The 15,000-nt window shown below is 36.9% G+C and overlaps 1 protein-coding gene across 1 annotated transcript; it reads right to left on the bottom strand.

Annotated features, from left to right (window-relative positions):
* Positions 1–3,993: 3,993 nt before the first annotated feature.
* LOC144975706 (inactive serine protease 35-like) lies at positions 3,994–5,511 on the bottom strand. Its single transcript, XM_078919901.1, has one exon. It carries the CDS (start codon positions 5,433–5,435, stop codon positions 4,038–4,040), a length of 1,398 nt encoding a protein of 465 aa, XP_078776027.1. The 5' UTR covers positions 5,436–5,511; the 3' UTR covers positions 3,994–4,037.
* Between the last annotated feature and the right edge of the window lie 9,489 nt (positions 5,512–15,000).

Genomic DNA, 15,000 nt, shown 5'->3' on the forward strand with positions numbered 1-15,000 from the left:
CCCGTGTCCACCCAGCAGTGAATGGGTCGCTGGGTCTGTTACATCTGGAAGAAAGTACTTTGCGATAGATTACCGTCCTATCCAAAGGGGAGCATGCACTTGCTATTGTCCGTTTCACGTTATTAAAACCGGGTTAAACTCCCAATCAATGGGTCCAATGGCTCTGGGGGACTACTTTTTGAAATATTTTTTAAGGATTTGATTGTATCCATCTTGACTTTACTATGTTATGTTATGTTATGTTGTTATGTTGTTATGTTATGTTATGTTGTTATGTTGTTATGTTATGTTATAAACTATACACATTAAAGCCAACGCATTGATTTCTGTTGTCTGTTACGGCATTTTAATGAACGGCTTAACATGAAGACGTAGTATTGAAAGCAATGACAAAGAGTAAAATAGATAATATTATAACAACGATATTGTTATTCATGATAATGACGATGATAGTGATAGCAATACGGATTTTAATAATAATAATGACGACGATTGTGTTTGATGGTAATGGTGATCATGATGATAATAGTAATAACAGTAATAATGACAATAATAATAATAATATAATAATAATAATAATAATAATAATAATAATAATAATAGTAATAATAAAATAATAATAATATAATAATAATAATAATAATAATAATAATAATAATAATAATAATAATAATAATAATAATAATAGTAATAACAGTAATAATGACAATAATAATAATAATAATAATAATAATAATAATAATAATAATAATAATAATAATAATATAATAATAATAATAATAATAATAATAATAATAATAATAATAATAATAATAATAATAATAAATAATAATAATAATAATAATAATAATAATAATAATAATAATATAATAATAATAATTATATTATAATATTATTATTAATTATTATTATTATATTATTATTATTATTATCATCATCATTGTTATTATAACAAAGCAATCAATTATTTTCATAATCTTAATCGAAATAATGGTGATGAAGAGATAGTAAATCAAGATAATTAGATTAATAGATAGACAGATGAATGAATGAATGAATGTACAAGTAAAATAACTAAATAAATAATCGATTGAATGAATAAATAAGTAAATAAATAAACAAATAAAGGAGCTGCTAGAAGCATTGACAACGATGATATGATGGCGTTGTAAATTAAGTAATAAATAAACCATTGTTTTAATTCTCCAGTTTAATTTTTTTTTTCAGATTTGACATTCTCTAAAACAGTGACATACATCAAGACTGCTTGTGTCTTGTCACATATCAGCAATGGAAACAAATAGAACAGGTAACAGAATCTTAAGAAACAGAAGTCTTAAAATGGATTGTTCGTGCTTATATCATCAAGCTTTAACAGAATCATCATTTGTGACCCATCGTAACAAAACGGTATTATATCGGGATGAACCAGATGTTAAAAACCCCCAAAATTAATGCTAAATTGGTCAAAACTATGAATTATAGGTATTGGTTCCATGAAAAATCATATTTATTCTCCTCAATAAAACATATAAACTCAACTCAAGTCTGATATTTCTTTTTATAAGTTCAATTTTCAGCATCTTAATAATCCCGACATAATACCGTTTTGAGGCGAGTGGTCGCATTTAAGTCTTCCTTTATGAAAAACAATATTGAACCAGTATCTGAAGCTGTAATGAAGAGGAGAAGGTAGAAATGGACTGGACAGGTCCTCAGAATGAATTTGAGTGTCATTTCCAGGATAGCCCTCAGATCGGTTCCCGGGTGCAGTCGAAAAAAACATTTCTGACCCCCCCCCCCTCCCTCCTGTCCAACCAGTAGTGATTGGGTAGCTGGATTTGTTAGATCTGGCGGAGAGTACTGTTGCGATAGACTAGCGTTTAAAGGATAGCAAGTAAGTGTCCGTTTCAAGCTATAGAAACCGGGATAAAACTCCGGCTCCAAGGGCCAAATTTGTTCGGAAGGACTACAAACCGATCGATACAAAGAGAGATGACAATATTTGGTTGGACCTGGGGGGGGGGGGGGGGGGGGGGGGTGAGGGCAGAGAGTTCGAAAGTTGATGGAATACAGAAGTCACAGAGGCTCCTCCTTACTGTCGACCTTATGTGTTGACAGATTATAGAAAAGATGCTTGGCTCAAATACTGTTCTGCTGCTTTCGGTTGAGACCTCTGTAAATAGCGATGTATCCGTGATTTAACAAACTGCATATTATGTGGTAATATAGAGATATTTGAAGAAACACTGTGTTGTAGAGATCGTTTAGCAAAAATATATATATATATAGTAAAACTAACAGTTTTTGTGTTTTGAGTGAAATAAATCTATTTTTGTATAGGTTGGGTGTAAGTTTTGGGGACAATCCGGAAAATGGCCGATAAGGAGAGAGTTAAAGTGCTACAATAAACGTGTTGTTGAATTTTCGTGAAGTATAAAATGAGATGCGCCGTTTCGAGACAGTTTTAATGATGGAGTGATGTTTTGAGCTGAAAATTGAATCTATAGTCAAAAATATAAATTTTGGTTACGATTAATTTGTTCTATTTGGGTGAAAGTAATTTTATAGTTTAATAAAGTACATAAGCCAAAAATTAATGATATGTCCCTGACGACGTGCACTCATTTGCAGGTCTGATAACCCAATTCCTTATGGGCTCATTGTTGTAATGGAAATCTCAGAAAATGACGCAAAACATAGTCCATTACAATAACATTTAAATAATTGAGCTTTTATATAACTCAATATCCACTAAACGTGCTCAAAGCTCTTTACTTTAGAAATAAAAGCTAAAAAATTGTTAAACTAGGCCCATAAATGGGTTCGGATATCAGACCTGCATATATGTACACGTCAGTCTCTGATCATGTTAACAATAAATTCAATATTTAGCCTCCACATTACTCCGAAATAACTCGGGTATGACCCGGTGGGTCAGAAATGACCTTTTTGCACTGATTTTGAAGAGCCGTGGAATCTTTTATCGCAACCAAGAAGATGGCCACGAAGGTGAAGAATTATAGGTAGTAGTAAAGTAAGGAATAATTATTTTCCTTTAAAGATAAGAAAAGAGTGGATGTTGGTCAACTTGACACGTTGTTACCAAAAAACGTTATCCGGGAATAAGAATACTAAAGAAGAAGGAAGAGGAGTAGTAGTAGTAGTAGTAGTAGAAGAAGAAGAAGTAGTAGCAGTAGTAGTAATAGTAGTAGTAGCAGTGGTAGTAGTAGTAGTAGTTGTAGTAGTAGTAGTAGTAGTAGTAGTAGTAGTAGTAGTAGTAGTAGTAGTAGTAGTAGAAGTAGTAGTAGTAGTAGTAGTAGTAGTAGTAATAGTAGTAGTAGCAGTGGTAGTAGTAGTAGTTGTTATAGTAGTAGTAGTAGTAGTAGTAGTAGTAGTAGTAGTAGTAGTAGCAGCAGCAGCAGTAGTAGTAGTAGTAGTAGTAGTAGTAGTAGTATTAGTAGTAGTAGTAGTAGTAGTAGTAGTAGTAGTAGTAGTAGTAGTAGCAGCAGTAGTTGTAGTCGTAGAAGAAGAAGAAGGAGAAGGAGGAGGAGGAGGAGGAGGAGGAGGAGGTGGAAAATAAGAATGAGGGGGGGGGGGGCGAGGGATAAGAAACATAAAAAGCGGAAAAGAAAAAGAAAAGGAGAAGGAGGAAAATGAGGAAGAGGAGGAGGTGGTGGTGGAGGATGGGGAGAGGAGAGATTAAATAGAGGAGGAGGAGGAGGAGGAGGAGGAGGAGGGGTGGGGGGGGCAGGAGAACAAATATAAAAAAGCGGGAAATGAAGAGAAAGACGAAGCTGAGGAGGAGAAGGAGGAAGAGGAGGAGGAGGAGAATAAGGTGAAGAAGAAGGCGGAGGATGAGACGGAAATGGAAGCAAGAAGAGAAAAAAACTGAAGAAATGAGAGAGAGAGAGAGAGAGAGAGAGAGAGAGAGAGAGAGAGAGAGGTGGGTAAAAAGAAGGGAGAGGTGGTATATCGGCGTCAACAAAAAAAACAAGCAAACGAGATAATTGAATAGGAAAACTATGAGTTGTAGGTCAGCCAAAAAATGGAATGGTTTTGATTTTCCTTTGAAATCCTTGTCTTCGGAGAACAAATCGTTCAGGAGATGGACAAACTCCATAGAACAATCCTATAGGGCCAAGCTCCGTACAAATGTCTAAAAGTTTGGTCTCAGTCAGGGCGGTAATGACGCTATATCTTTGATGTGATGGATTGCTTCCCATGGATACGGTGCTCGACAATACGCCCACCACTTTCTTCTCAGAGCGGAAGTCAGTCGTAAATATGGCAGCGCCAGAATTTCCGATCGCCGAATCACAGCGAGCCAGTATCAAATTTCCGTCCATGAATGGCTTTGTGGTTCGTGCTGGGCAGACCGAATGCCAAAGTCCGAAACCGTAGTTTGGAAAGCCGAGGAATTGAAGATTTTGATGAAGAGTTGATTCCGTTGGAACTGATAAAGGAAGAAATTGGTAAAGTCCATGCACGCCGTAGCTTAGCCTAACAACAGCATAGTCGAAGGAGGCTTGTTGATAATTTCTACTCCGCGGATTGAGCCATCGGTCTGGAATTCCAATTTTTTCAATGTAATAATCACGAGCTCCAATGGGGTCTGGCACCTCGACTTTCATCATTTCTAGTTTATAGAGGAATTCCCGTCCATTGTGGACGCAGTGCGCAGCGGTTAGAACGTGCAATGGCGTTATAAGGGTCCCCGTGCAACCGGTTGAGAGACGGACGATGTTGGAGTATGGGAATTTCCGAAGCAGTGAGGAGGGGATTTTAGTTCTGTCGTCTCTCCCGAAGACAAAGACATTCCTGGAGTATGAGCGATTCCAGTTTCTTTTATTGACAAGCGACGCTTTTTGGATTGAGTTAGTCAGAAGGTTTTGAATTAAATGAAATTTGTTAGATTTAAAATCGTCTCCGTTTTTCCAAATGATAGGTTTTGGCAAAGGTAAAGTTTTGTTAATTGATTTAGCTAACAAATGACTTGAAAGTCTTTTGACTATTAAATCTAATGTACTATTTGCTGATTTAGTTGATGAAATACTAGGTTGCCCTACGTTGGTAGACTTATCAATATAATATCCACCATCTTTCGAAGAGACAACACTGTGATTGAATTTCCTATATTTTTTTGAAATAAGTCTGTTTAACAAAATTGATTCAGGCGGTCTGAGGCTTTCAAATTGAAACAATCTTTCAGTTTTCTTTTCACTGACATTGCCATCTAGTGCAGGTCCACAGTTACAGTGCCTGCGTGATTTATCGTGAAAGATTTCCGTCCTGCAACAACGACTCTCTAGAAATATCACAGCTGCTTTGCCATTTATTGAATCTGAATCTGAACTGGTTGCCTTAGAAGAAGGTAATATATGAGTCCAAGAGGATAAAACTACCAATACGATTGCTCCTATATTTGGCACCATGTTGGTGTCACTGACGATTCCCACTCTCTACGGAGTCAACAACCAATTGTATCCTAGTCAGTTGCTTATAGACTTGACCATTCTGAAAAGAGAAAATATGGGAGGGGAAACAGTCAAATGTATAGTTACAGTTTTGGGAGATACTATTTTTTATCTTGTAAATCATCAGAGAAAATAGATAAATGACCTTTAATGATAAGATTTCATTTCAATGGGCAATTAGGAAGAGCGTTTTATTGGGGGGGGGGGTGTTAAAGATCTTTTTCTTACTAAATCTTTCTGTGCATGTCTTTAATGAGTATTTCATCATAAAGGGGAAAGAGAGAAAAAAAGAAAGAAGAAAAGGAAGACCAAGGTCAACCTGTAGAAGAGACCTTCTGGTTGAGCTGGAGAGGTCAGGATGCGCTGGCAGGAGATGGAAAGACTGGCCAAAGACAGAATAAGAGGATGGAAAAGTTTCATGGGTGGTCCATACCTGGATGAGGTTTGAAGAGAGAAATCATCTCTCTGTTATGTATTGTTATATTTCTTGTTTTGGATGTATAACATTTGAGCGTGTTCCTCTTGATGGGATATCCTGTGCTTTTGTCTTGGTAAGACTTTAAGGTGGTCACAAGATCACATAACCGATCAAAAGGTCTAAGGTTCGGTTCTCTGTAAAGCAGGCTGATTTTTTTCTAGTATTTTTCAATTATTTTTCTTATTTCTATATCGTACATTGTTTTATACACACTTTTTAGATTTTCAGTTTTTACTCTTACACCAATGTGCATATATAAGCAGGTCTGACATCCAAACGCAATTATAGGCCTAGTTTAATATTGTTGTAATGGATAATATTTTGCGTCATTTTTTAAAAAGATTTCCATCACAACAATGAGCCCATAATGAATTATGTTATCAGACCTGCGAATATGTGCACGCCGTCTTACACCGATGCCTGATTCCTATAATTTTGTAAACCAGATCGGTTTTCAAAGCTTGATGTATTCAGGGTCAGGATCTATCCGTTTATCTATCTGTCTCGCAGACAAAATACAGACCTGCCTACTGTTACGAAAAATTTGTAGAATTACGAAATTTTGGCTCCAATTTCAGAACTTCCTCAGCATCTCGAAGTCATTAAAGCTTATTAAAAATGAAAACTGATGCCAGACTACATCATTTTAAGGACTTTGAAGTGTTTTATAATAATTCTTGACTTAGGAAATGGTTGGTTTTTAAAGTTAACTATAGTGCCTGCAATTTTTATCTCCCCAAAATTACGATTTAAAAAAAGAATTCAAGTTGGCAGTTCTGAATATGTATCACCTTGCGTGATAAGCAAATTGAATCAAATTCAATTTTTCTAAAAAATGACCCTTTATCCTGATGGGGGCAGAGTGGGCTCAGCGGTACGGTCTTTACTTCGTACCTTAATGACACCGAATCCGAACCCATTGTTCTGTGTCACTTCGACCTAGCTCAATTTGTGGCGCTGCACTGCGGCTGACGTCTGGGTTATTCCAGTCTTCCCTTGGTGTAAGCTGCAGATAGACGACAGAGATATTTTTAGGTCCTCTCTGTTGACAAATCTTGGAATGTCTATCTGGAATTTAGTAATGTATCTATGTCTTTATTATATTTTTGTTGTTGGCTGAAGAAGGGTTTTGATCCCGAAACGTTCCGTGTTTTGTATTTTTTTTTTTTTTGAAGCTGTTATATTCATTTTTGTTTATCACTTTTTATGGAATTTCCATCTCTAGGAACATGATTATATCTTGTATTCCTTTCAGGTTGCATTTCCTATAATTTTTTTTTCATCATTATCATCCCTATTTACCCTATATTATGACTACCTCCCACATTCTATTCCTTAGATAAGGTAATCATAACCTAACGATCTTATTCTCTACTCCTCTAATGGTAATTATAGTGCAGCAGTATGATTAAATATGGCAGACAGATTATTAAAGGAAGAAAACACAGAGTGAGTTGTCACGTTTATCTTAGAGGTTATATCAAAGTATATTATTTTAAGGCCAAGTCAATTCAATATAATAGCATTGAGCGTGGTCAGTAGCAATTGTTTACTCCCCTTTATGCGGCTGTGCGGTTCTGTGATATGGCACTCGCTTTCGGATCGGAAGGTCCTGGGTTCGAGCCTCGCTCAGCGCATAGTTGAATCCTTGGAAAAGGCTCTTTACTCAAATTCTCTCACCATACTCAGATGTTAAATGAGAACTTGGCCGTTAACAGCATTGTCTCTGTCCGAAAAATTATAATATCGCCTTACAGGCGTCATGTCTTGACCTAAATTATGTTAAATGTTGCTGTTGGACAGGGACCCCTTGTAAAGCGCTTTGAGCACGTTTAGTGGATATTGCGCTATATAAAAGCTCTTTTTGTTTGAATAGATTGTTTGTCTATCGTGATACAATATTTCCGTAAAACCAAACAGACCCAGCTACCCAATTACTACTGAGCAGACAAGGCGAAAGGGGGGGGGGGTGGGAGAGGCCAAAAATTAATCTTGACCACATCCCGGATCGATAATGACCCCTTAACGGACGAGTGAAATGAGTGCTCCACCGTTATAACAAGAAATGAAATGAGTAGAAAAGTGCCAGAAGACAATAGCTAGAGAATAAAATCTTTGTGGGAATGAGAGTCTTATTATTAAAAAGAAATATTAAAAATTGAGCTTTATATAGCGCAATATCCACTAAATGTGCTCAAAGCGCTTTACAAGGGGTCCTGGTCAACAGCAACATTTAACATGTAGGACGGGACATGACGCCTGTTAGGCGATATTACAATTTTTCGGACAAAGACAACGCTGTTAACGGCCAGGTACTCATTTTACACCTGAGTACCGTGAGAGAATGTGAGTAAAGAGCCTTCTCCAAGGACTCAACTATGCGCCGAGCGCGAGGCTCGAACCCAGGACACTAGACCACATTAAACAATAGAGATTAAAATCTTTGTGGGAATGAGAGTTTGATTATTACGGTAACTCTATCTGGCCACAATAATTTCTCTACAATCTACGCCATACACCATTTCATTATTTTTATTAAAGTGCGTTCAAACTTAGTAACTATTTCGAGTCCCTCTCGTGACTTCTGGGGTCATGAGGTCAATACACAAACTGAGCTATCGGGATCACCCAGTGCGTGACAGAATAGGTAATGATAATGTAAATTTAAAATAATACCAAAAACAACTTTGCCATGGGATTCAATAGTCTGATGTCACATCCGCCCAGCAACCAGCAGCTTGGTTCTAAACAAAGAAAATCGGTACTTTTTATTTGTTCATTATGCATGCTAGAACTTTTTCACATGTCATGTGATCATAATGTATAATATCAAAACATGATCAGATTTATAATGTTTTTCTCCTCTGGACACACTTTTATGCTCGTAGGAGAAGTATTTCATAAGGGCGTCCGCCATTGTTCCGATAGTTTAGAAACAGTTACTAAGTTACCATGCGTCATTACGAGGGAAGTGACGTCACGACTGTTGGACCCTATAGTGTAATTTGATAAAAACAAGCAATGTATTTGACAGACATTATAATGTCCATTGTGTGGTATCTACCTGCACATATTAGCGTGTCTGGTTATGGGCTTGATTTAACATCGTTGTATTTGACAATATTTTGCGTTGGTTTGAGAGTAATTCCATTACAACAAAGGGGAGGCCTTCCGAAAGCTCCTACATCCCCTAGTAATAATGTTCTAGTTGGGGGTTTGGGAGGGGGGAAAATATTTTTTTTTAAGTCTCCCCCCTCCCAAACCCCCTACCAGAACATTATTTTAAAAAAGTTTCCGCCCTCCCAAACCCCCTACTAGAACATTATTTAGAAAAAAGAATACTGGGGATATAGGAGATTTCGGAAGGCCTCCCCAACAAAGAGTCCATAAGAACTTGGGTTATCAGACATGTAAAATTATTGACGACACATTTCAGGTTTGAATAACTCGAGAGATATGTAATATTTCATCAAACGGGCTTGTGTTGTTTTGTTTTGTTTTTTTTCTTTGTTTTTTGTTTTTGTTGTTTTTTTTTGTTTGTTTTTTTTTTTTGTTTTTGTTTTTTTTTTTTTTGGGGGGGGGTGCCACATGTGTAGAATGTATTCAAGTTTTGATTGATATACGTTTTAACACTGTGCATCCTTTGGTAGCTGAGCTATGACGTCATCAGGAGAAAATGGTAATTTTGACATGACTCGTGATTTATTTTGGCTTTGTCCCACTTGATTCTCGAAAGTTAAGGATGTCAACTTTGAACATTGCCTGCCTTGATACTGTAAAATTATTTTGTATATCACGTCGCCTTGATACAAAAATAAGAGGAACCATTTGCTCTGTCACATTTCTAATGCGGCTATGTGGTCTTGTGGTATGACACTCGCTTTCGGATCGGAAGGTCCTGGGTTCGAGCCTCGCGCTCGGCGCTTAGTTGAGTCTTTGTAAAAGACTCTTTACTCACATTCTCTAACCGTACTCAGGTGTAAAATGAGTACCTGGCCGTTAAAAGCGTTGTATTTGTCCGAAATATTGTAATATCCCCTAATAGGCGTTATGTCCCGTCCTACATGTTAAATGTTGCTGTTGACCAGGGACCTCTTGTAAAGCGCTTTGAGAACATTTAGTGGATTTTGCGCTATATAAAAGCTCAATTTTTAATTTTAATGCTGCAAAAGACGTGGGACGAACTGGAGAGACGCTCGCTTAAGGCTTACTTTTCACAAGGGTAGTGGTCACGTGTACCTTTAGATCGGACAATTGCGCAAACACACGAAATATCAGAAAATGAAACGTTAATAAGTTTGAATTAATATGTTGAAAACCAAATTGATGTCGTTGCAGCTGTTCTTGAGATATCAAACCTGAAATGTGTTAACCCTCCTTACCAGCAAAATCGTCACATTTGTTACGACACAATATTCATGGTTTCTTATTCAGATTTATGCTGTACATCACACGCTTTGAAGAATGATCTCTGTTTAATTAATAAGAACATAAAATTGTTTTGTAGAAAGCTTGTTTGAGTTTTAAAGAATAATTTTTCTGTTGGGTAAGCCTGCCATTTTGGGAAAAATACTGAAAATATTCGGTAAAGAGAGTTAATGATTAAAAATAAACACACTATAAATTACGATTTAATTTTCAAAAATTATCCTTTTTCTTCTTATGGCATCATAACTCAGCTACCAAAGAGCGCACGGTCTTAGAACTTAGATCAATCAAAACTTAAATAAATTCTGCATTAATGGCAAAAATAAAATACCGATTGGTGAATTATAACACAAAGTTTTGGAGTTATTCAAATCTGAAATGTGTCTATAATTTAAAAAAAACACTGTATGTAGACGTTTACAAGAAATGAAGTGAGCAGGAAAGTGTCAGAATACAACAGAGAATAAAAACTTCGCGGCGGTGATGGAGACTCGAATGCATGTAAATGCCGTGTGGTATAATTTCCTCAAATTTTAATGATATATATGATTTGAAATGATTATGTATTATAACTCTCTCCTTACCAGACAATTTTAGAATTTTCCCCAAAACTTCACACCCAACCACAACAAAAATATTTTTTTTATCACTCAGTAAGTTCTTGTGATAAATAACTTCTTTAACAAAACAAGCTCAACAACACGCTGATCATTTTCTTTAGATTTTATGATGTCAAAGATAAATTTGAATAAGACAAATGTTGGTTGTGACGATTTTCCTATAGTTGGTAGGGAGATGGTTTTACAAATAATTCAATTGAAAATAATTACTTGAGCATTTATCTAGATAAATATCCACTGAACCTGCTCAGTGTAAGGACAGGTGACAATAATCCACTTTAAGAATCTATTCGTGGTGTTGTGTCTATTATATTATGTATTATTATACTCGACATAGCTTTTATTGTTCATCTGGCTACATCGATGAATATTGGAAGGGAGGTGGTGGTGGTGTTAGTAATAGTAGTAGTGGTATTAGTAGTAGTAGTAGTAGTAGTAGTAGTAGTAGTAGTAGTAGTAGTAGTAGTAGTAGTAGTAGTAGTAGTAGAAGTAGTAGTAGTGTAGTAGAGTATGTAGTAGTAGTAGTAGTAGAGTAGTAGTAGTAGTATATTAAGTAGTAGTAGTAGTATATGTAGTAGTAGTAGTAGTAGTAGTATAGTAGTAGTAGTAGTAGTAGTAGTAGTAGTAGTAGTAGTAGTAGTAGTAGTAGTAGTAGTATAAGTATATAGTATAGTAGTAGTAGTAGTAGTAGTAGTAGTAGTAGTAGTAGTAGTAGTAGTAGTAGTAGCAGCAGCAGCAGCAGCAGCAGCAGCAGTAGCAGTAGTAATAGTAGCAGTAATAATAGTCGTATTAGCTCAATTACGTTCTTTCGCAAGGACACCACTCCATGAAGAAATATAGATAATCCATCAAATAGGATGTCTGATGTCAACAGGAATCACCCATGCTGTCCAAAATGAGAAAATTGGGGTTAATAATAATTTTCTTGCCAAAGAAAAAAAATCCAAGTGCCATTAGAGGGGACGAATCTGGGACCCTCCGAATCACATTGAATAGCCTTAACCATCACACGCCCCCCCCCCCCCCCCGCCCCCGCCCCCAACAAACGTTAGGAAATACCCATAAGATAATCAAAGATATTCCGCTCTCCTAATGACTTCTTCTTCTTCTTCTAGGTTCCATGCCTGGTCCAGGCTTCGGATACTGCATGAATTATCTCTCTCCATTCCTCCCTGTCTCTTGCTTTTTCAAACAGCTCTTGGATTGTTAGGTTGGTGAAGCCCTTCAGTTGGTCTATGAGTGTTTTTCTTTGTCTCCCCCGGGCGCGTTTACCAGGTATTTTTCCACAACTTGCCAGGTATTCATTCTTATCTTTCCTTACTATGTGTCCGAAAAAGGATAGTTGTCGATCCACTATTAAGGGCATTAGTTTCCTTTGTTGGTATGTTTGTTTTAGCACTTCTTCGTTCGTTTTGTGTGCGGTATACGATATTCTCTGCATCCTTCTCAAGCACCACATTTCAAAAGCTTCAATGTTCTTTTGTGTTTCTGCATTTGTAGTCCAGCTTTCGCATCCGTAGAACAAGATTGGCCACACGTAGCACTTCAAGACTCGGAATCTAATCCCGAACGACATCTGTTTGTTTTTCAAAATGTTTCCCAGGTCCATGAAGGCCTGTTTGGCTTGAGTTATTCTTGCTCGTATGTCTCGGTTACATCTTCCATCTGTTGTCACTATTGAACCTAGGTATTTAAAACTTTCTACGTTGGTAAGCTGCTCGCCGTGAATCGTTATATTGCAGGTGTTGTTGTTTTCGGGGTTTTTCTGTATTACCATGCATTCTGTTTTGGTGATATTCACTTCCATTCCCTTGGCTTCACTATCTACTACCACTTTGTCAACAATCTTTTGAAGTTGGATTTCTGATGTTGCAATGAGTACCGTATCGTCTGCGTATCTTATATTATTTATGTTGTGACCTCCTACTTTTATTCCCTCCATATTATTTATGCCCCTCATGATTGTTTCTTGGTATAGATTAAACAGATTGGTGAGGCAACACACCCTTGACGGACTCCTTTCTTAATAGGAATGGAATTTCCTGTAGAGTTTCCGATTTTGATAGATGCCTGCTGGGTGTAGTATAATGTTTGCATGAGTCTGAGGTCTTTCTCATCAGCGCCAATGGAGTGCAGTTGTTTTAGTATTTCTTCGTGGCGTACTCTATCAAAAGCTTTTTTGTAGTCGACAAAACAGAGGTATAGTGGGGTCTGAACCTGTATAGCTCTTTCACTTAAAACACGGAGGAGGTATATTGCGTTCCTTGTCCCTCTGTCAGGTTGGAATCCATATTGTTTTTCTGCGATTTCGGGGTTAATCTTATTCCTTAGCCTGTTGATAATTATACGCAACAGTATTTTGTTGATGTGACTTATTAAACTTATAGTTCTAAAATTTTCGCATCTGACTGCACCTGCTTTCTTTGGTATTGCTATGAAAATAGAGTTACAGAGATCTTCTGGAATTTTCCCAGTATTGTATATATTGTTGAATAATATGTGAAGTTCATCAATTGCTAGATCTCCTAGGCTTTTTAATACCTCTACAGATATTTCATCAGGGCCTGTTGCTTTACCATCCTTCATTCGTTCCATGGCATGTTCAATTTCACTTTTGGTGATGTTTGGTCCGCTTAATGGTTCTTTGAATTTCAGTGGTGGTTCATTTCTATTTGGATCATTGTACAGTTCGCCTATGTATTCTACCCATCGGCTTTCTATTTGTTGTTCTTCAAATAGCAGTTCCCCTTGTTTGTTTTGGATACAACTTCCTGCTGCTTTGCTTTTCCTTTTCCCTGATAGTTCTTTTATTCTTTGGTGAGCTTGTTGGGGGTTGGGTTTGTATTCTCTTTCGATTTCGCAGCATTTCCAGTCTAGATAGTTCTCGTGTGCCTCGATGCATTTGGATTTAATGTGGTTGTTCAATGTTTGGTATTCTGCAGACCCTCTGTTGCATTTTCGTCTTTCTTCAAATAGGTTTAGAATTTCATTTGTCATCCATTCCTTTTTGCTGTTTGTTTGAGCTATTGGTAAATGCTTTTCTGTAGTTGCTTTGACACACTTTTGGAATATATCAAATTGTTTTTCACATTTTTCGTTATCAGGTTCACTTTGGCTTTGTATCATGAGTGCATTTTCAAATTCTTCTCTCATTTTTGTTTGTATGCCATTGTCTTTGCATAACCTGTAATCCCTCTTTATTCTACCAGCTGTTCTCTGAATAGCTTTAAACTTTATCCTTACTGTACAAACAACTGGGACATGGTCACTGTCTACATCGGCGCCTGGGTAGGTTTTGCAATTTAATATGCCATTTCTGAATCTTGATGATACTGCTATAAAGTCTATCTGGTTCCTTGCTCTGTCCCCTGGTGATTGCCATGTCCAGGTTCTTCTTGGGTGTTGTTGAAACCAGGTGTTTGAAATCATTAATTTATTTGTTCTACACCATCTGCCCAGATGTTTCCTCGTTCATTTCTGTCTCCGAGTCCATGTGGTCCGATTATGTCACCTCTCTGCCTCTGCCAATCTTAGCATTTAGGTCCCCCATTACCATAAGGACTTCTTGTGATTTACACATTCGTTTTGCTTTGTCTAGTGAATGGTAAAACTCTGTCATATCTGCATCTGTCGCCTCTTCTGTTGGTGCATAAACTTGAATAATATTGGTGTCAACTACAGGTCCTCTTAGCTTAACCAGCAAAACTCTGTCTGAGATTGCTACGTGCCCTTTGTAAAATTTGGTTGATTTTTGGTCTAAGATCATCCCTACTCCTTTTTGGAAAGAGGTTCCACCACTCCATATGATCTTATATGTCATGTTGTTTTCTTGTTTTGACATGGTTCCCTGCTCTTTCCATCTCATCTCTGCCAGGCCAAGGATATTTATTTGGAGCCGTTTCATTTCTTTTAGAATGTTGTTTAGTTTTCCTTTTTGGGCACAGGTCCTGACATTCCATGTCCCAATTTTGGTTTTGTCACATTTGTTAAATTTATT

This window comes from Berghia stephanieae, chromosome 6 (genome assembly GCF_034508935.2).
Source record: "Berghia stephanieae isolate SIO BIC M18660-M18661 chromosome 6, UCSD_Bste_1.3, whole genome shotgun sequence".
Lineage (NCBI taxonomy): Eukaryota > Metazoa > Mollusca > Gastropoda > Nudibranchia > Aeolidiidae > Berghia > Berghia stephanieae.